The sequence below is a fragment of the Pelodiscus sinensis genome, chromosome 9 (assembly GCF_049634645.1).
Source record: "Pelodiscus sinensis isolate JC-2024 chromosome 9, ASM4963464v1, whole genome shotgun sequence".
Taxonomy (NCBI): domain Eukaryota; kingdom Metazoa; phylum Chordata; order Testudines; family Trionychidae; genus Pelodiscus; species Pelodiscus sinensis.
The window spans coordinates 24,738,507-24,764,256 of record NC_134719.1 but is presented as its reverse complement, the minus strand read 5'-3'; the positions used below and the strand labels follow the sequence as shown (position 1 = coordinate 24,764,256).

General features: G+C 42.4%; 1 protein-coding gene across 1 annotated transcript in view; it reads left to right on the top strand.

The window, feature by feature from the left end:
• PIGK (phosphatidylinositol glycan anchor biosynthesis class K) overlaps positions 1-25,750 on the top strand; it is a 162,596-nt gene that overhangs the window by 103,606 nt on the left and 33,240 nt on the right. The window contains exon 10 of the mRNA XM_075936291.1: positions 13,838-13,913. Coding sequence (XP_075792406.1) covers positions 13,838-13,913 — 76 coding nt within the window. The remainder of the gene's footprint in view (positions 1-13,837; positions 13,914-25,750) is intronic.

The window sequence follows — 25,750 nt, the reverse complement described above, 5'->3', positions numbered from 1 at the left end:
TCTACTATGACCCCACCAACATAGTTGATACTGAAGCATTTAGTGCACTGGATGAGGTACACCACATGTTGTGATAGGTGTGTGAAGGACCCATAGATCTTGAAAGGCGTGGTGGGTGTTGATCGTCATAGTAGTGGAGATTTATTTACAGGTTTTGCATCTGTTGTTCTAGCAGAATCTGGTTCTGCTTTGATGTGGTATGTCCTGATCTGTAGGAGCTTGTGTCCGATTATGAAGTTGATTTTTCTTTTGAGGGCCAGGAGAAGAGGATTAAGAAAGATTTCTTTCAGGATGTGGTCCTAATGATTACAAGTTGTAGTTGTTTGATGATACCCCATATGGGTTCCAGCGTGGGATGGTAAGTGACAAGTCGGGATGTGCAGTTGGAGTGGGTTTTATTTCAGTATTGAATCAGGTTTTCACAGGGGATTTGGCTGTCCTGTTTCCTGTTGTGATCTTTTTCTGCGGTGGAGTATCCTTACTTAGCAAAGGCAGTTCAAGTTTGTGAAAATTTATATTTCGAACTTTCTCCTCAGAACAGTGGTGCTCAACCTATTTAACATTATGAGCCCCATCCAATATTAACTCTATGGCCCTGCGGATGTCACATGGGCCCCAGCTCTGTGCTGATTAGGCTGTGGTTTGAGAACCACTGTTTAAGAACATATTATGTGGTATCTGAGTACCTCACTATAAATAAGCAGATTTCTTGGTGCATTCAGGATGGCTTCTGGATCTAGGAAGATAAGTGTGGTAATCTAGGGGCTTCTTGTAAATAAGGTCTGTAGAGTTTGATTATGGAAGCTTATTGGTATGTCCAGGAAGTTAATGCTAGCATGGAAGTTTTTAGAGAGGGTTTTAATGGAAGTGGAAGTTTAATGGATGGTTGAAGTTATGGTAGAAATCTGTGAGGGAATTTAGATTGGCTGGATAGAAGATGAAAATGTCATTGATGTATCTCAGATATGCCAATAAATTAGATATTCATTTGTCCAGAAATTTATTCTTCAGGGTGACCCATAAATATGTTGTCATTTTGAGGAGTCATCCTAGTTCCCATCACTATTCCCAAACACGTGAACAAAGTTTGTTATTAAATGTGAATTGTTATGGGTGAGGACAACATGAATGAGTTTGGTGATGTGTTTGGGATGGATATCTGAATGTTGTCCATTATCTTATAAGCATGTGAGGCAGGCAGAATGCAGTCATTGTGAGGGATATTCGTCTATGGGTTTGCCTGTGCAGCATTAAAAGTAATTGTTTTCATGGTTTCAAAGATCATTTCTGCCTCAGGTGTATTTTTTCATTATCTGCTAGGTGAGTTGCATATATTGTTTACATACTGCTTTATAGATTATCTTCTTTTTAAAACATCTTTAATGCCATCCTACTACTGGATGAGGTTCTATAAGCATCTTGGAGCAAATTATCCTATTAACAGATCTTGACATTCATGGCAGGATTCATGAATCATGAGATGTCAGCATATTTCTACTTTAGTCATGGCTCCTTCCTTGCATCATCCTTCAATATAACATCACTAGGGATGTGAAAGGTTAGCCAGTTACCCAATTAAGATGGTAAGCACACCCTAAATTGGTAATGTTTACTGGTTCCAGTTAACCAGTAATCCGTGGGGGCTGAAGCAGATCCCCACTTGCTATGGGCAAGGGGCTGCTCCAGCCCTTCAGGGGTCTGCTGTGGAAAAGGACTGCTTTCGTCCAGAGCAGTCCCTGCCTGAGGTGGCCCAGTTGCCCAGGCAGGGATGTGTCTGGAGTCTGGAACAGCCTCTGTCTGTGGTGAGCCCAGGTGCCCTGCAGGCAGGGGTTGGGTCAGCGTCTGGAGCAGCTTTTGTCCATGGGAGCCTGCATGCCCTGCAGGCAGAGGCTGATTTGGCAGTCAGAGCAGCCTCTGTCCTTAGGCAGTTGGGAGCTGGCGGCAACCCCAACCTCAGCACAGGGCTGGGAGCTGGCAGTCAACTCCAACATGGGAGTGGGGTCAGAAGCTCTGCAGCTGGAGCAGTTCCCAGTTATGATCCTGCTTAGTCAGTTAACCGGTTAAACTTTAGGTTGATCTAACATTTAACTGGTTAGCTGATTAATAGGGATTTTACATCCCTACTAATCACTTGTCTATTAAAAGATGTGGCTTTCAGGTTTCCACAGTAGTGACATGAAAAACATACACATTAGCATTTGCTAGACAGCCATGCAGGGTCACCCAGGATAAACTGTGAGCTGTCCAGTTTACGAAAACGCAGTGAAATGGATGTGAGTGAAATTGTGTTAAGTACTAAGTGCATCACATAGTTAATACTGAAGTATTTAGTGCACTGGATGACATACACCACCTGTTGTGTTAGGCATGTGTATATAATATTAGCATTACCCTCAGAAAAATATGTTAGCACAAAGTATTTTGCTCTGAGCTATATTCTTAAATCACCTGAATATTCATCTAACTGATAAAATGAAAGTAGGAAAGAAGTTCTCTAAGCAATCGCTTCGAAAGATGTATTTTACTTTTTGATATTCACTCATTTTATTCAGATAATATAATTGAGCATAGGTGAAATGTTCATGAGTTGGAAAGGTAAGAAAGGAGTTTGATTAGCATCCCTTTCGGAATTTAAATGTACTACCTACAAAAAGGAGTAATGCTTTTCACAGTTTGGTGCTTTGCACACTGATTGGTGCCGGATAATAATTTTGCCATCTAATTTAACCTTTTTAATTGGATAAACCGGTTAACTAGTTACCTGGTAAGCATCAAGCCTTATGTTACCAGAGAGCTACTCCAGCCTGGCTGGGCCCACCAGGCTGCAGGTAGGGACCACTCCAATCTGGCAGGGCCCATGGCGCTGAAGGTGGGGCTGGTCCAGCAGTCCCCCGGACAGTGGCACAGTGTGGTGGGCCAGTTAACTGGTTAAACATAATGATTTAATTGGTTAACATTTTAAACAGGATTTTACTTCCCTAGTTTAAGAACATGTAAAGCTAGAATTTAGCAAGTAGAGCAAGTAGATGGCATTAAACCAAAGTTTAATTCTTAATCACATCTATAGTCTCGATATAGTAGATAAATTTCTCAATGGTCAGTTTTAAAAAACTATTCACTCAAACCAGATATAGCCCATCTTTTTAATGGGATACCTAATAACTTTCTCTGTGGTGCGTAAAACACTGGTATTTTGTTTTATTTTTATTACCAGATGCGTACTCATTCATGTATTTATAGATAATAAAGCTATTGATGCCATACAATAATTTAAATTAATATTTTCACTCCCACTGTTTTCTCTTTTATTCTGGATATCTGACTCAAGCCTTTGCTGCTCTCTTTGCATCTGCTCCCCCATAGTGACTGTGTTGTCACTTGCTGTATTTCTTCTGTTGTGCTGCTCTTATGCCTGTAACCATTACTCAGTCAGTAAAGACCAACAAAACTGGTGACTCTAGACAAAGGAACAAGTGTCTTCCCTTGCTAGTCCTCTATACAATTATTCAGTGTTTTGCAGTCTCAGAGCAACTGCATGTTCTGCAGTGTCCCATCCTTTTCAAATTTTAAAAAATTCCTGAAAGCCCTCCTCTTCTAGAGTGAATTATATGAGCTATAGTGACCACATGTTGTTCTCAGTGTTATACCAGAATTTGACAGTATTCATGAGTCTTAAAATGATCCTATCCCAATTGTAATATGCCACCTCTTGGTGATAGGGATTTAGTTATTTCTTTAGCACTTGCTGCCTATTGCAAAACAGCATGTGCCCATATGATACTATATAAATAACAAATTTGCTTTCTCACCAAATATCTTGACACATTTTACTAGAAATACCTTCACTTTCTGTAGCTTCTGCTCTTTTCCCTTTGTCTAACAGCAGTTACAGCAGCAATACAAAAATTGCTTTCAAATCAAATTTTTTCAAGCTCTTCTTTTGATAGCTCTTGCTGTCTTCTAAGTCTCTTCTGATTTCATGTCTCTCCCTCTCCTTCTTGAGAATCAGAATCTTTATGCTTTGCATTACCAGATGCATGCTGGACTACAGTTTTTATATGCTAGTGTTCTACTTGCACCGATACTGTTGGCAGGAGTCTGCTGTCATGCTCAGTTGGGACAGAAAGGCCCATTGCTGGTTGGAAAGTTAATTAATTCAAAGTATGTTTATAATAGAATTATTTTAAAAGAACATAAAAACACAAAGAAGCCTGGGTTAAAATAAATTAGCTTTTATAAAGGTCTGAGTGTGTAATAAAGATGAATTAAATGGTGAAGCTAGCAAATTTTGTGAAATTATAATTGAAAAAAATATATAGTCTGTGATCAAGCATACTGCCATCAACTGACAGATCCCTGGGGGTTCAGTAAGATGAGTCATCCAGTTACTTTTTCCCCAATGTCCATTTTTTCTCAGAACAGATGCATACAGCCATCCTCAGCTTTAGGGGGTTCTCCTGAGGAGGTACTAGTGCTAGCTTCTTTTGATTCCTCTCTGAAGAGGACAAGCAAAGTCAGGATGACCATTGTGAGAGGTTTCCTTTCTTCTAACCTGGTCTCTTCTACTCTGAAAAGGAGAAGAAGCGGCAGGGAACTGTTCCTATCTCGATCTTTTCCCTTTTTCTAGTGAAGAAATTCAGAAAAGAGCCAATCTCTTGTATCATGCCTCTTCTATCCCCTGAGCCTCTCTAAGAAAAGAAAAACTGTGCAGCTGAGAAAGTGAAATGAGCTCTAATAGTATAAGATACATTTACAGCAGTATAACTCTGGCTGCATTAGGGGTTATACGACCACAACTGTATAAGTAAAAATATAAATAAAACCCCCAACTGACATAGTTATATTGCGTGGCAAAGTTCTGGCTGTGCCCCGTGGGTCTCACGCTACTGGCAGATGATATTAGCCTCAGAGACTCTCTTTGATCCTATACACAACCCCTTTCTCTTTACAGGAGGCAGGGTCCACAGCTTAGTGAGCCATACTCTAGGGAGGTGGTTGAGTCTCCCTCTCTGGAGATATTTAAGAACAGGTTGGATAGACATCTGTCAGGGATGGTGTAGACAGAGCTTGGTCCTGCCTTGAGGGCGGGGGGCTGGACTCGACCTCTGGAGGTCCCTTCCTGTCCTATGATTCTATACTCATCACAGGCTCCATGGTTTTGGTGTGAAAACTCCCTGATAGTCCTTGCTTCCCATTTTGGGACAGGCTCTGTGTTAGAGTAGGGGAAGGTTTGGGGGGAAGCCAAGCCCACCCACTATTCTGGGTTCCAGCCCAGGGCTCTAAAGTAGCAGTAGCAGTCAAGGTTGTTTTTCCTTCCTACGAGGCAGCTTTTTCCCTGGGCTACTTCCCCAAACAACCCCTCCAAAATGTCTCCCTCTGGTCTGGTACCTGTTAACCAGCTCTCAGCTCACACATAGCTTCTTCTTATTCTTCCCTTTTCTCCTTCCAGCCTGTCACTCTTTATAGTCCCCCTCTCCTTATCTAGGGAAGGTCTTTTAAAGCAACTCCCCTGGCTGTAATTGACTGCAGGTTTGAGTGACTTGCCTGAGGAAGCAATCTAGTTAGTTAGCAGCAGGTGTTTTCCTGCCTTCATTTTATTGCCACAGGCTCTAGTAGTTTACTCTGAAAAGAGAAAACCACTTATCCAGTGCCCTGTATACCTGCCTTCCACCAGAGTATGTCAGGTTGCTGGCTTAGGTCTGTCACAACTGGTACTTCTCTAGTGTCCATCAGTCCATAGGTTTTAGAAATGTGTTCTGAATTTAACCGTGTTATGCTTAAACAAAGCACACAAGATCTTTTATAGGGGAAAAGGCAGTACGCCACATTTATTGAGATTACAACAATTGCATATGCTTTTCAGTCATTCACACACAAACACCATACACACACACACAGTCCTGCCAGACGATGTCATAGTTACCAGACCAGATTCTGTATCAGTCTAGTGGCCAGCTAGATTGAACACAGAGGGAGAGCAGGGCCTTTGTCGGTCGATTGATCTGATGATTCTCTGGAGTTGGTGGCAAGACGAATCCAAAGTTCCAAAGCAAAGCACCCTGCTTTAATAATCCTTTTCTCGATTGAAATCAGTGGATTGCGCTCTGTCAGCCTGTGACCGGAATGTTATCTTGTTGATGTCAGTTGTTCCCAAACATCTCTTGAAGGCTCAACCTGTAATCAGTCGTTTTTTGGGGGTGCCAGCTTCGCTTCGTCTCGTCAATCTGCCAGTAGTCCAATCACTCCTTATTATGAGTACGCATTTACGTATTATGGGTACGCTGGGTAGTCTGATTTTTGCCCCCACACAACCTCCTCCTTCAGCCATCTGGTTCTGAGCAATAACTTTTGCACCTTACTCGACACATTCGTACCCTTTTCTCCCACACAAGCAATGTTACAAGGGCTCTCAAGGTTATGCGGCACAACATCAACATCTTCATTGGCAAAGCAAAGCGGCATTGTAAATCAAGCAATTAAGGCCTCAACCTTCAACATCCCTTTAATCTCATTAACACAGACAATACCAAAACTGTCCTTTTATTTAGGACCATTTACTAAACTCACTGAACTTTAGGACAAAGAAATAGACATTTAACTAAAAGGGCTTAATTTAATATTACATTATTAAACTACATTACCATATTACTAAACCTGAAATACAAATATAGAAAGAATAAAACTTTCAGTTCCAACAACCTCGATAAAGACATGTTATGAATAGTAAGTGAAGAAATTAAACAAGGAAATACTTCCCGATGATGATGATGATTAATTATTTTATTGTTATGTATTACACTAGTGCCTAGAAGTTTGTCAGAGCGTTCCACACTTTTTGAGTTGAAAGGAATGACACCCATAATAGACGTGCTTAATATCACAGTGTATACACAGCTCTCAACTGAGACAATAACAGAAACTCTGTCTTGGATCCCTCAGAGTAGAGCCAAGGATGCAGGACTAATAATAAATGCATCAAAAGCCATTGGACAAATATGACTCTTCTCTAATAATCTGTTTGTCACATTGAACAGCTCCAAGGTTGATGAGAGGGGAATGAAGCTGGGAGCAAAATGTCTAGAGATGCTTTTTTAATATTATACATACAAGGTCCCCCCACCCCTATAGAAGCAAGAATGAAACCCATTCTTCCTTGGGCCCATAACTTAGTTACTTCACTAATCTGCATATTCCATAATTCATATAGAATTTATAACAAACAAGCTTCCTACCCTCATTGTTGTCAGGAAAGATCTGTGAGTATGGAGCTATAAAAAGCTTTCATGTTAGTAAGACCTCATTCATTTTACAAAATATACAGTAGGCTTATGATATAGTCTAGTATCATAAATAATGAAAAGGGGACTGCACTGCATTTTTCTGCTCTACTCTGCATTGATTAGGTCTCAGTTGGAGTATTGTGTCCAGTTCTGAACACCACATTTCAAGAAAGATGTGGAGAAATTGGAGAAGGTCCAGAGAAGAGCAGCAGGAATAATTAAAGGTCTAGAGAACATGACCTATGAAGGAAGACTGAAAGAATTGGGCTTGTTTAGTTTGCAGAAGAGAAGATTGAGAGGGGACATGATAGTGGTTTTCAGGTATCTAAAAGGGTGTCATAAGGAGGAGGGAGAAAACTCGTTCTTCTTTGGCCTCTGAGGATAGAACAAGAAGAAATGGGCTTAAACTGCAGCAAGGGAGGTTTAGGTTGGACATTAGGAAAAAGTTCCTAACTGTCAGAGTGGTTAAACACTGGAATAAGTTGCCTAGGGAGGTTGTGGAATCTCCATTGCTGGAGATATTTAAGAGCAGGTTAGATAGACATCTATCAGAGATGGTCTAGACAGTACTGGGTCCTGCCATGATGCCAGGGGACTGAACTTGATGACCTCTCGAGGTCCCTTCCAGTTCTAGTGTTCTATGATTCTATGCCAAATGAGCAAAGTACATTTGTCATGAACTACCTATTATTTTAAAATTGTTTTTACTAACTTGCAAATTCTCAAAATGTTTTGATTCACAGTGGTATTCATCTTTCAGTTATTAAGTCAAGTTAGCGAAGTTCTGTTGTATTAAAACGTATCTTTGGAAATGTTCTCTAGGAGTACAGGCAGTCCCCGAGTTACGCGGCTCCGACTTACGTCGGATCCGCAGTTACAAATGGGGTTTGCTCCGCGTCTCCCTGGTCTGCTAAAGACCAGCAGACCAGGGAGACGGGGAGCAAAGCCTCTGAGGACGCCGGCAGCGTCTGGGCTGTCCCGCTGCTTGCGTGCTCCGTGGCTTTGCTCCGCGTCTCCCTGATCTGCTGGTCTGCTGTCGACAAAACCCTGTAGTCTAGACACAACCCTACATGCAGTAACACCTTCTGTCGACAGAACTCTGTCGACAGAAGGCGTTATGCCTCGTAAAATGAGGTTTACCAGCATCGACAAAACTGCTGAGTTCTGTCGATGTTATGTCGACAGAACTCAGCGGTAGTGTAGACGCAGGTATAGTTTTGTCGACAAAAGTCCACTTTTGTCGACAAAACTCTGTAGTCTAGACACACCCATAGTCTCTACTGAGACTTAATCAAGGCTATGACAGCATCTCACTTCCTGCTGCACACCTTGCAGAACTTGCAGGATCAGAGCTATATGGTTGGTGTGAGTGAAACTCCTGCCAATCTCAGGAAACCTGTTGAGCTGTAAAGAACATCAGCACCATAAAGATAACCCTTCTACCGCTTCCTTGATCTTGTCCATCACTCTCTAGGTGCGTGATGAAGATACTCAGTGATACCAGATCTCCTTGCCTCGTACTCTACTCGTTCTAAACCAACTTCCCAGCTCTCCGCACGATCCCACTGCTGGCTTGTGTCTATTTCTTAGTGACTGTACCGGATGCAGATCCTTATATCCTTGTGGGCTAATAATGATAGCTGGCTAATAATGATAGCTAGCCAATCAGAGGATAAGGATTTGCATACTCACTGGAGTTATTTCCCCCAAATCACACAATGATTGTGTGTATTACTCTGACTACTCTAATTCTTCTGCCCTGAGTAGCTTTTGTACCAAGAATTGTTGCAGCATATAGCTCCAAAAGAGACTACCCCAGTCTTTCCCTCCAACTGAAATGAAAATCCCAAAATGTACTGCTCTCAAAATCAATGACAGCCACCCTACTGGAGACATGCTACTTTGAACTTTATCGAATTCTTGCGCACAGTAGGGACATGCACCTTCAACTTTACAAAACTGGATGCTAAAAAGTCAACATTAATAAATTTGACCTTATACCATAAGGCACTAGAAATGGTGTACCAGAGGATTGAGTGCTGGTGGCATATGCCAGTTACTCAACCCAAGTGCTTTGCAGAAGGGTATGTTCATGGATTTCTGAGATTCTTCCTCATTCCAGCAGACCATGAATATGGTCTGGACATACTCCATCATTAGGCGCACCAAGATTAAAAACATCATAATACTTTGATGCTTTCTGGGATCCACAGCGGGTTCCATGGTTATGCTGCTATGGCATCTGCACAAATAACTAAGGAAAAAAAGGGCATAAAAAGATGTTTGCCATTGGTACCTTGGGAGGAATTCACAGACTGGCTAGGGAAGCTGGTCGGGTCCTCCCCAAAGATCATATGCAGCTGCTCATATTAGTGCCATGTTTGCGGTGATGCTCCAGACCATCTGTTTGTTTCCTTTGTCTCCTTTATTTTTACTCAGCACTACTGGGCTTCCCTGGCGCATCCTTTCTCCTCCATATCCTTTGCAATCTTGGCATAGATATCTATATTTCTTTTGCTGATTCATAGTTCTGTGAGAGAAGATTCCCCTCCACACACAGCAGTGAGGTCCAGGATCTCCTGTATGCTCCATGCTGGGCTTGTTTGTGATCCTGGAAACTCATTGAACTCATGGTCAGGTGTGCTGCTTAGGTGTCTGAGGTCTGCTCACCATACGGGAAATGAAATTCAGATTTTCTTGGGGCTTTTCCTGTTCACCTGGAGATCAGTAGAGTTGAAAGTCGTGGGCAGAGCTGTCACCATAGGGCACTGTGTGACACCTAGCAGTGGTCAAGAATGTTAACTTTCAAAGTATTGTGTTTGCAGTACTGCAAAGTTGACCATGCAAAGTCAAATTTAGCAGTTACTTGTGAAAGCAGGAGGACAAAAATCAACTTTATCGGCCCTTAAGGTTGATGGAACGTGCTTGACGGTGTGGACTCTGTGGATATAGGAAAGTCAGTGGATGTGATATACCTTGACTTTAGCAAAGCTTTTGATACGGTCTTCCACAATATTCTTGCCAGTAAGTTAAGGGAGTATGGATTGGATAAATGGACTGTAAGATGGATAGAAAGTTGGCTAGACTGTCGGGCCCAACGGGTAGTGATCAACAGCTCAATGTCAGGTTGGCGGTCGGTTTCTAGTGGAGCGCCGCAAGAATCAGTTCTTGGACCAGTTTTGTTCAATATCTTTATTAATGACCTGGACAAGGGGATGGATTTCACCCTCATCAAGTTTGCAGATGATACTAAGCTAGGGGGAAGGTAGATACACTGGAGGGAAGAGATAGGGTCCAGTGTGACCTGAACAGAAGAGATCTGATGAGGTTCAACAAGGGTAAGTGCAGAGTCCTGCACTTGGTACAGAAGAATCCCAAACATTTTTACAGGCTGGGGACCGAATGGCTAAGTAGCAGTTCTGCAGAAAAAGACCTGGGGATTACAGTGGATGAGAAGATGGATGAGAGTCAGCAGTGTGCCCTTGTAGCCAAGAAGGCTAATGGCATATTAGGGTGCATTAGGAGGAGCATTACCAGCAGATCCAGTTAAGTGGTTATTCCCCTTTATTCGGCTCTGGTGAGGCCACATCTGAAATATTGTGTCCCGTTCTGGGCTCCCCACTATAGAAAGGATGTGAACGTATTGGAGAGGGTCCAGCGGAGGGTGACCAAAATGATTAGGGGACTGGAGTGCATGACCTATGAGGAGAGACTGAGGGATTTGGGTTTGCTTAGTCTGCAGAAGAGAAGAGTGAGGGGGTATTTGATAGCAGCCTGGAACTTCCTGAAGGGAGGTTCCAAAGAGGATGGAGAAAGGCTGTTCACAGTCATGATGGATGGCAGAACAAGGAGCAATGGTCTCAAGTTACAGTGGGGGAAGTTTAGGTTGGATATTAGGAAAATCTGTATCACTTGGAGGGTGGTGAAGTACTGGAATGGGTTACCTAGGGAGGTGGTGGAATCTCCATCCCTACAGGTGTTTAAGTCTCTATTTGACAAAGCCCTGGCTGGGTTGACTTAGTTGGGATTGGTCCTACCTTGGGCAGGCAGGGCCATCCCAAGGCCTTTTGGCACCCCGGGCTCACGGTGCATGCACGGGCTGGCCACAGCCGCTGGCGCACAGCCCAGGGCCCGCCCCCGGGGTGCATGGTGCATGAGCTGCCCAGGCTGGCCCGGCCACTGCTGCTAGCGCACGTACTGGGCCGTGCAGGACCCCGCAACCATGGGGGGATGGGTGCTGCTGGCTGGCGCCGCGGGGCCGGCACTGTGGGAGCCGGGCATGCAGTTCCTTATGGCAGCTGTAAGGGATGCCACGCGCCCCTTACAGCTGCCATGAGGCACCCCCCATTGGTTGGTGCCCCGGGCAGCTGCCCAGCTCACCCATGCCTCCGTCCGGCCCTGTGGGCAGGGGGCTGGACTTGATGACCTCCTGAGGTCTCTTCCAGCTCTATGATTCTATGACTCATTGTTTATAAAATTGACTTAATGTGGCTAAGTTCAACTAAACTCCTAGCATAGACCAGGCCTTAGAGACATACACAGCTGCAATATGCACTAGATGAAGGGACTGAGCAGCTTAGGTTTCAGTCTAAGGCAGACTGTTTCTCCAACCAAGAAGTAACCAAAGCATTGGTAGCCTATAGCTAGGGCTCTACCAGAACTTGCCCCTCCCCTACAAATTGCTTTGGCATTGGGAGGGGGACCAGACCAGACCCAGCTATGGGTGCTGCCTCCTGCTGCAGGATGCTATCTGGGACTGGTCAGCAGCCTGAGGTTCCTGCAGCTGAAGGAGTCTCATGGAATTGGGTCGTATCTTCCCTGTGATCCTGGGAGTGCCCCATCAAAAGGGGCTTCCTTGCTTGGAATGGGCATTGGAAGGACAGGACCTGTCTATCTCCTGCATAGCTTCTGGGGGCGAGGAAAGACCAGACAGATCTGCTTCCGGGTACCTCCCCTTGCTGTAGGATCCTGTCTGGGACTGGGCAGCAGCCTGAGGTTCCTGCAGCTTGAATGTTGGACAAGGTGGGCAGCACTTTCTGCAGCTGTGCAGAGAGAGCAAATTTTGTCCCTCCCAAACCAGCCAGGATTAGCAGTGAGGAGCCCCTAGCTGGGTGCTCTCAGCAGCACAGGGGAGATCAGACCCACTTCTGCCTCTTGGAAACTCCTGTGGTTGCAGGAAGCTCTGTGGTTGCTGACTTCAGAGTTTGCCTCTTAAGGCAGCAGAGAAGTAAGAGTGTCAATCCTAGAATTTCCCTACAACAGGCCTGCAAGCTTCTCCCCGGTCTCCTTTTGGGTCCCCATGGTTAGAATACCATAAAATTTTAGGTTAAAACAGCTAGAAACATGAAATCTAACAATTTTCAAACCCTATGGCCATGAAATTGACCATAATGGACCATGAATTTGGTAGGACCCTGCCTATAGGGCGGTTTGGTAAAAGAGGAAAGAGCTTGATGTTCAGGTTAGCAGAAAATGAGAGAGTATTTCTGGCCATCGTTGGTAGTTGGGGGTTCAGGAGCAAGGAGCTGTTAGTGAGGCTCCAAGATTGAAATCCACTTTGAAGTGTACATGAGTGTACACATTTGAGCAGTTTTAGACTCACTAGCTACATCTACACTTCCAGGTTATTTCAAAATGAGTTATTTTGAAATAGCAACTCCCAAAATAACTCTCTTGAAATAAGCTGATTCCTCTTCACGAGTAAGAGTAATTTCAAATAACAAGCCCATTATTTCAAAATCACAGGTTTGGTAGTGTGGACGCTTGCCTTGTTATGTCGAAATAACTCCCCAGTGTAGACATGCCCAGTGTATTCCTCAGAATGGTTTTCTCTGCTAATCAGCTTCAACTTTTTCTTTCCTAAGGTGATCTTATGCTAACTATATTTCTTTCTGGACCTGTCTCTCTCTGTTACTATAAGAAACTGCTCTGTATGCGTTTCATGTCAAAGAAACCTAGTGGACAGTGTCGGCAGCATATCAACAGGGTAGCCAGTGGGAGATCTTACTCCAGTTAAAAGTGGATAAGTGGTTGTGTTGCTAATCTTGCCATTGCAGCTGGCACTGATTGGCATTTTTGGATGAGAAGGGAAGAATGATGTATCCTCTTGACTTTCATGGTGTTACATTTGAGTTATGTTGGTGGAAGCATATGGAGAAGTTTGCACAGTCATTGCCAATGCCACACCTATTCTGTAAACAAATATGACTTCATTCATCAGGGAGGCAAGGCAAGATTGTTTCACTAGCACTGAATTCATTTAGAACATTTAAAAATTTTCTCAGGTTTCTACATACTGGTTTTAAACTTTATAAATGTTTGAATTAGCCATGATTTATGCACAAGTTCTAGTTACACTCATTTATCTTATTTTCTCTAGTTTTTAAAAGTATTTTAAGGCAGGGATTTATTTTTCTGATTATATTGAAACAAAACATTGTTCCCTCTAAATGTAACAGTTCAAACAGTCTCTGGTAGTACATAGTTTTTGTTTTTAATTCCAGTAGTTTGTAATAATTGTAAGAAAATTTAATAATATGAACTTCATTTATTTTCAGGGTTCCAAAAGATGAGATGGCAACTGAGCCACTAAAATATGCTGAGCAGCTTCCTGTAGCTCAGATAATACACCAGGTATGTCTTTCCGTTTTAAGTATTTATTTTCAGAATAAGTAAGATTCATAATGCTTAAAATGTAATACTTTTGTTAGATCTTACAGAATCAATGAGCTTATGCTACAGGCACACACAAGCATTATATCCTTATTTAGATGACAGCCATTGCATCATAAAAGTCTTATTCAAAGAACAGTAATAAAAGGATGTTTGCTGGATGACACACGAATTCTCACTTCACTCCTCGGAGGGTGCCGTTAAAATGTTTGTAATTCTCCCTCCCTGATTTCTCTCAAATTACATCTTGACCCGAATCAAGGCATGCCTGCTGTTTTTGAAAATGCAGCTAATCTACAGTACCATTATCACTGTGTATTTGTAATAAAGAGTTGAACAGGGAAAACTGTTTCCCTTTCCAATGTATTTCTGGATGAGGTCTGAGTAACATTTCCATCTCCAACTAAAGCTGTGCCATCATACTTTCTATTCCTCGCCCAGCATGGCTGTTATCACAGCAAAAAGCACTGTTGGTAGAGTTTTGCCTTAGGTATTTCATTCTAATCATGGCAGTAATTAACTGCTGGCCCATTGGGCCAGATGTTGATATTATCTAGATGGCAGATTGTCTACAGTTCTGGCCTTCAGACACAATTAACTTTGAACCATGATAGATCAGCAGGAGAAAATGGAAGTCCACCTAATGTCACACTTGCTGAGAATATCCTATGAGTATTAATTGTTATTGTGCATCTTTCCAAATATCTTTGTCAAACAAAGTGTTTTTTGTGATTGAATTGCTTTCTGCAGGCAATGCCAGTTTTAGCTTAAAGGAAACATGGGCTTTATTTTAAAACTTTCAAGTATACAGGCCTTTTCTGCAAGATGTAAGCACAAGGGATTTTAAAATTTTTGGCTGAAATCTGCACCTCCGGGAAGAATATCTGATGTGTTCAGAACATTGGAGATTGGAAATCAGGACTGGTTTGTATGTCAGGAATTCCCTGGCGTTGTCAGAGCTTCAGATGACCCAACAGCCTGCAAATGTCACATTTAAAATTCTGCCTTCATGCCTGACTCTCAGCATAAATGAATTAAACAACAGAGCAGGCAGCAAGTCAATATGTTCTTAACAGCGAGAGTGAGCAGTGAAACAGTTTGTGGGTTGTTTGGAATAGGTAAATAGGAACTATACAAAAAAGAGGAAAATCTGAAACAGGAAAGAGAATTAACCTTTAAGATGGCTGACCAGATTAAATGTCACAGTAACATTTTTACAGCATAAAAAAATTAATAACCATGGATGGTTCATTTTGGTGATTGTGTGATGTCTTGCAATGAAATACTGCACTGTGAGAAGGCAGAAATATAGCGTTCATGTACTCCTTGATATAATAGAAGCTTATCAGTGGTATAGGACCAGATCCTCTCTGTAAACTGGTGCAAAGCAGCTACAGACCCAGTTACCTAGGGATTTCTTTGGCACAGGAGGATCTAAAGTTCTATGCCAGACCATTCAAGGCCCTTATCTCAGAAGTATGTACAGAAGTAGATGGCCCTAGCAATCCCTGCTCCCAGAGTAGCCCTTTGAGGAGGGAGGAATCATTACCAAAGGTGGTATTTAGAGTACCCCTGAAACTGCTCTGCATGACAGTAGATGCCCATATCTGACACAGAAGCTATTTTCACATTCTTCTAAATTTCTTCATAAATATTACTTTGTCACACAAGGCACTCTTTTTGGAGAAAAAGGACCAGCAGCATATACTCTGTGTTAATGAATGAGGATGTTTCACATTCCATTTTTTGTGTGTGAAAATGTGATTTCCTGTATCTTAACTACTTTGACTAGCATAATAGATAGCTGGCAACTCTATGTAAACAGTGCTACTGGTTGGATCTCCTTGATCCGCCACCTTCGGAACATGATCAGTCCCGAATGAGGGAATTTTCCAGACCAGGAGAGGTCTCCTGTAGGGATGTGAACGACTAGTCGACTATCCAATAAGCAAATGCTTCTCGGATAGTTGACATACTAGTCAACTAGTCGTTTACCCCTGCCCCTTGTGCCTCTATCAGGAAGAGGCAGCGGGGGAGGGGGGCAGAGGAGGGAGTGCTTCCAAGCAGCAGCACTGCACACCCTGGACTCCTTGAAATGCTGCATGGAGCCTGATGCCGGGCTCCTCGCGGCGGTTCAAAGTGGCAGCGCCGCATAGAGCCCAGGATCCTTGGTCCCCCACTACTGCTAGCTCCAGCTGGGACTGCCATGGGTTCCCTGGATGTTGCTGGACCAGAGTGTCCAGGTTTAGGGAGATACCCAAAATACCATGATACAGATTGTATACAGATTGTATCATCAAATGTCCATCATTCTTCCTAAACATTATCTCTGATACTTCCTTCACTTTTTAAACCTCTGTAATGTGATAGCCAATAAAATCCTTGTATTTGATTTCTCATTTGTTTGTTCTTTGAGAAAAATTCAGGTACAATACATCTTGAATTGCTTATTACATATGAATTGCACAAAAAGAAGAAACTGCACCCAATTTTGTGTTCAACACAACATTTCTCTTGTATGAGTAGTAATCTGTTACCGTATTAGTATAAAAATAGGACAACAATGACATAGAAGTTAGCAATTCTAAACTCAATACGTTAGTTTCAGAGGGGTGGCTATGTTAATCTAACTTTAAAAACAATAAATAGTCTGTGACATCTTAGAGACTAACAAAAATATATACTATCATGAGCTTTTGAGGGTAAAATCCACTTCGGTATATTAGCATACAATTAATTTAACTATATAGGCACATAAATGAAAGGATAAAAACCAAAAGGAGTATAAATATTAAAACCTAAATCACCACGTTTCTGAATATAGAACAAATCTCACACACACACACACACACACACACACACAAAGGAAGATAATTGCTTTCCCAGTTTAAAACAAAAAGCACAAAAATTAGATATAAAAGTATCTTAAAGTAATTGGAAAAAGAAGAGACAATGTAAAGTTTACATCAGCTGTAAAACATTCACACAAAATGGGACACAACCTGGTTTTAAAATATTACAGTGCTATGTAGAAGGAGCTATGGCAGCCTACCTGGTTGACACCATGTACAGAATCAATTGCCAAGACATTAGAAATCAACAGCTCTTTGATTCTGTAAAAAATATCCTGTAAGTAGCATAAAATAATCACGTACTTTTGAATAAAAATATTTAAATTAAGTTTTAAAATAGCTTAGTCAAACTTCATGAGAATACTACAGAAGACATCTGAAAATTGTATGCTTTTTTGTACACTAATATATGCAGACAAATTTGGATTAAGGTTGTTTATAAAATGCAAAAAAGTTAAGAGCTATTTCAGTTCTTTTTTTTATTCTACTTTTTAATTCTGTTCTAGTGACAGGGTGGAGAATTTAAGTCAAATTAAAAAAAATTATATGTTGCAAGATTCTATTTTGGTTCATCACATACAAAACATCCATTACTAGGGCCTCAATTCAGCAAGGTACTTAAACTTGTGATTAACTTCAGAGGAGTTTCTCATGCACTGAAATTTAGATGCATGCGTATACACCTTGCTTAGTCAGGACTTAGACTATTGATGCATTTGTACTATACTCTGATGATGTAACCAAGTAATATTTCAGATATTATATTGATGAAATGAATGTTTCAGTGATGTGTCCAATCTCTTAATTTTATTTGAAAACTTAATTAAATGGCAGTTTGAGGCCATTTTTTCCAGTCGTTCATTAAATACTGATCATACAAGTGAAAACACTTCACCACTCTGGAACAGTACAATAATTTTTATTGTTACTTTTAATAGAAAATTAACAGTTGATCCATCTTTTCAGTCTGCTCTAAGCAGAGGTTTGGAGGCCTATACTAACGGTGCAACCTAGATTCCTCTGTATTTACTTCTGAAGGGTTGATCTTAGGGTTATAGTGGACCACAAGCTAAATATGAGTTAACACTGTGATGCTGTTGCAAAAAAAGCAAACATGATTCTGGGATGCATTAACAGGTGTGTTGTGAACAAGACCAGAGAAGTCATTCTTCCGCTCTACTCTGTGCTGATTAGGCCTCAGTTGGAGTATTGTGTCCAGTTCTGGACAACACATTTCAAGAAAGATGTGGAGAAATTGGAGAGGGTCTAGAGAAGAGCAATAAGAATGATTAAAGGTCTAGAGAACATGACCTATGAAGGAAGACTGAAAGAATTGGGCTTGTTTAGTTTGCAAAAGAGAAGATTGACTGGGGACATGATAGTGGTTTTCAGGTATCTAAAAGGGTATCACAAGGAGGAGGGAGAAAAATTGTTCTTCCTGCCCTCTGAGGATAGAACAAGAAGCAATGAGCTTAAACTGCAGCAAGGAAGGTTTAGGTTGGACATGGAAAAAGTTCCTAACTGTCAAGGTGGTTAAACACTGGAATAAATTGCCTAGGGAGGTTGTGGAATCTCCATCTCTGGAGATACTTAAGAGCAGGTTAGATAAATGTCTATCAGGGATGGTCTAGACTGTACTGGGCCCTGCCATGAGGACAGGGGACTGGACTCAATGACCTCTCGAGGTCCCTTCCAGTCCTAGTATTGTATTCTATGATTCCTATATAAGTCCTCAACTACTTCAGTGAAAACACACATTGCTACTAGAAACTAGTAAAAGAACGTTCTAGTGTATCTATTATCTCTTTGTTGCCCTTAAAAGTACTTAAACTTAGCAAATAAATTATTTCATTTCCCCAGAAAACTATTTGATCATAATATGAGAACACAAACAATCAAAATTAACAAATAAAAATTGGTTTTCTAGAGGTAACTGTAAAGAGAAAAATATGACTGTAAGCTTTACTATATTGAATCAATCCTGTAGTGTAAATGTGACTTTGCATTGCTCAATAGGAATTTGTTTTTGCCACTGAGGTTCCAGTTAACAAAACTCTGAAGCACTTTATTAATTGTAAGTACTTATGTTCTTAAGGAGTACTTAGGTTAGTTAAATGTTAAATGTTTTGCTGAGTAGGAGCTTAATACATGGTTTTTACTGTTCCATCCAGTCCATAGCTGAAAGCATGAAGACTAAATATGGGGAATCAAATGAAAAATTAAAGAAAGAAAAAAGATAAGAGTTAATCAGAGCTATAGAAAGGGAGCAGAGAGACCAAGGTTGTGGTTGGAGCAATTAATGATTACCAAACTTAATTATGGAACTGCTCAGTACAGTAGTTCGACAGTTAACTTTGCAACTAAAATCTCATTTCATCTCTGTTTTCAGCCCTTATGTCACTGTGGCCACCCAAAATAAAATCCCTTATCCCCACTTCTCATTTGTTTCTCAGGACCTCATTTTGATCTTTCTAGTTTTATACCAGTATGTAAAAATTCATTCCTTTTCAGTGAAGTTATTCCTATCCTGTGTTGTTTTAGCTGGGAGAAGAATCATTCCCACTATATAAAGGAGAGAGATTTTTTACAACATTTGAAGGGCAAAAATGAAAGCAAAGTGTACCAATATTCAGATTTCTAAAATGCTATTCTGTTCTTTTTGAGGTCCTAAAACACTGAAATACTTTAAAAAAATCCCACAGAAATCCAGTGCACGAAAGCCGGTTCTGATCGTGGTAGGTATCAGTAATGTAGTCCAGTAACCATAACTGAAAGCTGATCACAATGGTAGTTCTTTGCATATCAAGTGCATAATACTTTGGCAGATTTCCAACAAGGAAAGTTTGTTCCTGACAGCAGGAACCCTCCCTGTTTTGGCTCAGAATAAAATCTCTGCCCTTTGTTCTTATCCCAAGAAATTTCCTTCTTGACATTTTACAAACAGCACTTTTGAAAGAAGCTGGCAGCACCCAAGGGGTTGAGTTGTTGCCTTCCTGGTTTCCTCTCTGAGGAAGGGGTGGGTGTATCCTGTAGGTAATATTCCTCTCCTGCTTTTTTCATCCAAATGAGAAGTTGGGGTTATAGCTATCGCCATGCCTGTGGGTTCAAGTAAGCAATTACAAGCTGCCACTTCCATATGAAAGAGTATGGCCCCCTTATGGACATATGGAGCTGACATTCATGTGCTGCGTCACTAGTGAAATCTTCACACCAACCCAGTTCCCTGCCCATTGGCGCAATATTTACTCACAAGCACACACACATGCACTTGCAAAAGTACCTTTACTCACAAGGGATACAGGTGGTGACATTTCTCTAGAAGATGATGGCATGTCAGCTCCAAGAAGCAGCAGAACTAATTATAATGCAGCAGACTTCCGATAATCCGGCACCTTTGGGATCCAGGGGGTGCTGGATTATCGGCTATGCCGGAGTATCAGGAGGTACTCCGGTAGGGGAGCTGTGACGGGTCTGGGGGGAGGGGGAGGTTGGGCGGGGAACGGCGCGGCATGGGGTGAACCAGGTGCTGGTGAGGGGCAGCTCTGCGGAACCAACCCGACAGCAACCCAGCAGCTCTGCCCCAGGGCTTCCCCAAGTCCACCCCTGGTCACAGCAGGTGCTGCCAGGTGGTCCCAGAGCGTCGCTCAGGTGAGGGACGGCACTGCGGGACCAACCTGGCAGAACCCCAGCTGCTCTGCCCCAGGGCTTCCCCAAGTCCGCCGCTGCTGAAACTGACCAGCGGTGGACTTGGGGAAGCCCTAGGGCAGAGCAGCTAGAGTGCTGCCAGGTTGGTCCTGCAGCGCAGCTCAGGTAAGTGGTGGCGCTGCGGGACCAACTGGGCAGCATCCCAACTGCTTTGCCTTCCCTTCCCCACGTCCGCCGCTGGTCAGTTTCAGCAGTGGCAGACTTGGGGAAGCCCTGGGGCAGAGCAGCTGAGGTGCTGCAGGGCGCCGAGCAGGGAGGTGAGGGGCAGCGCTGCGGGACCAACCTGGCAGCATCCCAGCTGCTCTGCTCCGCACTGCTTCCCCAGATCAGCAGCTGGTCAGTTTCAGCAGCAGACTTGAGGAAGCGTCATGGAGCAGCTCCAATTGTCCAGCTGTCTGGAGTACTTCCGGGTTTCAGTTGGTGCCAGACTATTGGGAGTGCTGGACCACTGGATGCCGGACAATTGGAGTTTTACTGTACAGTCTTTTTAAACTAGTTACTTTTTGTAACTTATTTAAAATTATCCTTTGCTGGGTTCTTTGGATTGGTCAATTCCCAGGGAAATGGGGGATGAGGAGAGTCAACCCTGGATGAACGAGCTAATACTTGACACTATAACCTTTTTAAAATTTGCTGAATTTATCTGTTGGGAAACCTGTGAAAACAGCACCGTTAATTGAAGGGGTACTCCCTTGGAAGAATAATGCAGAAGAAGCAGCTAACTTGAAATATATTTGCATGGTACAGTTACTCACCAGACGTTAATTTGCAGTTAAACTACTCAATATTTTTACAGTCTAAATTTGAAATTAAGAGTTTGAGTTAACTTAAAAATGGCTCTAAGAAAAATACTTGCAGTTTTTCTTTCCTGCTTTGTTAAAAAGTGGCAAACAGGTGCACCAGATTTCGTTTGTTTACATGTTCTTAGGTTCGTTTCACTTTAATTTTTTGAAAATAAAATGGGAATTAGCACTGTATAAATGTTATTAATCTTTTATAAAATTGAATTAAGGATGTTACATACTTAGAGAGCAAAGCCAATACAGGTTTTAATTTAGCTGCAGACTCTTAAGAACAATTTGCACCTTTTCTATCAGCTTCATGTAACATGAACACTCTACTTCACTATTTTTTCCCTTCTTCCTTCCCCCCCCCCCCCCCCCCCCACATCCCCTATTTATTTTGGGAACTTTTAATACTTCATTCATCTGAAGAAGTGGGTTGTACCCACGAAAGCTCATGATACCATCTACATCGGGGTGGCCAACCAAAACCTGAGAAGGAGCCAGAATTTACCAATGCACATTGCCAGAGAGCAACAGTTATATGTCACCAGCCCTGATCATCTCCCTACCACCACACTCAGCACATCCCAGCCACTGGCAGCCCCACTGGTCAGTGCCTCCTGTTCCTCCTGCCCGCTGTGATCAGCTGTTTCTCAGTGGGAGACACTGGAGGGGGGAAGCATGGGTATGACAGGCTCACTGGAGAGGGTAGGAAATGGCAGGCTCTTAGGGGGAAAGGGTGGAGAGGAACAGCACCAAGGGCAGAGCTAGGGGTTGAACAGTGAGCACCCTCCGGCTCAGAGGAAAGTTGGCACCTGTAGCTCCAGCTCCACCTATGCAAGGAGCCACATATTAACTTCTGAAGAGTCTCATGTGGCTCTAGAGCCACAGGTTTGCCACCCTTGATCTACATGTTTTGTTTGTCTTTGAGGTGCTGCAAGACTTTTTGTTGTTTTTTAAGTTTATCCTAAATCTAAGCACTCATCTGGATTATCGGCTAAGGAAGACATTGTTGTCTCAAGCACTGAAACTGGCATTTCCAAGTCTGACACCTGAGGCAGCACCTGCCATTTCTACAGTGATGTAATTCATGGTTATTTTGCAAACAATGATCATTCCATTACCAATATGCCAGATGTTTGGAATAATAAAGGACTTGTCTTTGAAGTGCCGGTTTCACCAGCAGTGCAGGAAATCCTTCCCGTTGTATAGTCAGCTCTGATTGAATTAGTTTAGTCACTCCAGTGGCCAGTTCTGCTCAACATCTTGTTTCTCAGAGCTCTCATCGTGCAGTACTTTCAGGAGGAAAGCTGTTATTGATGACCTACCTTCAGTTGTCTCTGGGTTCTTGGCACCAGTCCTTGCTAATGACAGGGATAGTCCCCTTGTGGTTAGATGAGGCAGTCTTCATCTTCAGACTTAGGTATTGCCACCTCTTTCCCAAGTGCAAAGTACATCTCATTGAACCTCTCTCTGCTTTGTCCCAAGAGCTTATCACCTGAAAAATTTATAAGGCCCTGGAGCCTCCACTTTTGGAGTTGTGTAGCTGGGAAGAAATTGGGACTTAATGCCTTTCAAATGGCTCTTTTGGAACCCATGCCGGTTCCCTCTTATCTCTAGCTCCTCCCATTGCTGTTCCCATTCAGTATCATGTCTGTGCATGGGTAGTCTTCTCATTGGTGATCTCAGGATAAGTGCAAAGCGGGAAATAACTATACAGTAGGATCCTGCCGGTCAGCTGCCAGAGGAGCCTCAGCCTCAGTCTTTATGGTTTCATCCTCCTCTTCCCAAGGTTGTTTCCCAAGGAAGATGCTGATGAGAATCTTTTGAAAAGGGTTGCCTCCACCTTGGATATTCTGGAGGAGGAAGTTAGGGATTTGTTCCATAGACTTGTTGACATTTTGGCTGCGACTGATCATCTTGCATTGCTTTATCAATCAAAGTGGTGATTTTAGAACTCACCAAGATCCTGTAGCAAATGTCCTCCCACATCCAAGAGGGCTGAGCATCAATATGCCATATCCTCACAAGGAATTGAATATTTGTTTTCCTATCCTCCTCCAGTATTGTTTGTTGTTTCAGCTGCCAGTGAGAGAGAGTGTGGCAAGCAAGCAGTGAGGGCTTTACAGACAAAAATAAAATGCCAGACTTTAAAATATCTTAATTTTTCTAAGTAGTTTTACAGGCAATTAGTTATTTCCACTGTTTATCACAATACTGTGTGAAAATCTTATGTTCAATATGTATTAAATATGGAACATTCACTTTGGAAAGAAAGCACTTAGACTACTAGAAGCATACGCATTTGACATAGCATGGAAGATGATGTTTTAAATGCAAAAATACTGTGGCTCCTACAATGCCATGCAATTTTGTAAATGTGTTTATGGTGCTGCTATTTTACATGATCAGCTGATCTGTTTATATAGCTTCATTATTTTATAAGCAAGCACACAATATGCTAATTATAATTGCATAATGTTCTCTATAAAGGATCTCCTAGTGCAGAGTATCCAAAACTTCCCTTACTGTGTACACCCTTCCATATCATCCAGGTTGGACCTCCTTGGTTCAGAACGCTCAGGACCTGAGTGGTCACAAACAAGGGATTTTGCTGGACCAGGGTAGGTCAGGCCTGGGGCTCTCCTGGAACTCACCTCTTGGCTGCCAGCCCAGCCAGAGTGCTTCCCCTGAGTGGCTGGCAGGCTCCAGTCAGGGTCTCCAGTTTTCCCCTGCAGACAGGGTCTTCAGTTTTCCCCTGCAGTTCCTCTCCAGTTTTCCCCTACAACTGGCCTAGTCTGGCTGGCAGAGCTCAGACCCCTCTCCAGCCAGTGGAGCTCAGCTCCCGGCCGGCTGGGCTCCCTGTCCCCAGCTCAGCTCTGACCTGGGGGTGCTCAGCTTTGTGCCCCTAGATGCTGGATTGGTCTAGCTGCTGACCCTTAGGCTCACTGCCCTTAGGCCACTGGCTCTGCCAGCTGCCAGACTGGCTGAGCTCCCTGCTGGACCAGAGATGTTGCCAGATAGAGAGTCCCGGACCACAGAGGAATAACCAGCAATTGCCTGCATACTCCTATCAGATTGCAGTTCTTGTATTTTGACCCTTTTAATGTCAAAGCATTGTACAAAATGTACAAATTATAATACACATAAACACATAATATATTATTATAATCATAATGCATATCATTTACTGTTTTAGTTTTAATGTATGCTTACTTTTGATAAACATAAACAGTGATTTAATAGTATTATTCACCATTAATGTGATGTATAAGGTTGTTTGAAGACAGGCACATAATGTGTAGCATGATAGGTTATAGTTTGAGTTACTGTAAATTAGCAAATATAACCCGTGGCTTGTCCATGTTTTTACCTACCACACCTCCCCCTATGTTAGCGTGTTATATTTGCTAATTTACGGTATAAGTTGTTTTCAACACAAAGGTGTTGTCACTGCTCTGATATCATTCCAGTGAGTGATGGAAATCCACTGTCACACACATAAGTTGTAATGCATGACATCAAAACCTTGACAGCCCTGTCTGACAGTTTGTGAAATTCTCCATTTGGATTCAAAATTCAGCCAATAGTTTTTGTTGAAACTCAGTCTTAAATCTGCTGTCAGCAGAAAAGTCCAGGAGATTCTCTTGTTCTTTTTTTGACAAGTCTTGCAGTTCAGGCAATGTCTAGGAAGAAGTGCTGCAGAAAGGGATCTAGGGGTCATAGTGGACCACAAGCTAAACGAGTCAACACTGTGACGCTATTACAAAAAAAGCAATTCTTCTTCGGATAGTGCCCGTGGGTGCTCCACGTCTGGTATTGGGCTGGTTCCGGCACCGCGAATCGGAGCTTGCCAGAGCTGTGTTTGGCTGGACTGCATGTGCACGAGCAGTTTTTGCGCGTTTCATCTGCCGCACGCGGTCGAGCGCCCGCCAGTTCCTCTTATCTGCCCCTGGTCGCGGACGGAGCTCCCCTCATTTCCTCACGTTACCTGAGTGAAAGTTTAAGAAAAGTTGTAGAAAATAATTTCTTTTAGCCTTGCTGTTCATTACTTCATTCCTCCATTCAAAAAAAAAAGACTCGTTACTTAATGTTTATAGTTATAAATGCGGGTCTCAGCTACTGTTGCTGCTATAGCCCTTAGTTCCGCGGGCTCTTTCCCTCCAAAAAAGAAAAAAAGAACAAGAAGAGAAACAGTTACTAATTGTATATAGTTATAGTGTCTGCTCCTAGCTACTGTTGCTGTTACAACCCTTAGTTCATGGGCTTCTTCTCAAAATAAATAAATAAAAACCACACACCACCAAACAGAAGAAAGAGAACTATTTATTCAAGTTATACACGTATAAGCCCTGTTTTAGTTACTCTTACTGTTAAGCTCATTAGATTCGTGGGCTTCTTATCTCAAAAAAAAAAAGAAAGAAAGAAAAGGGAAGGAGAACAGAGGAACAAGACA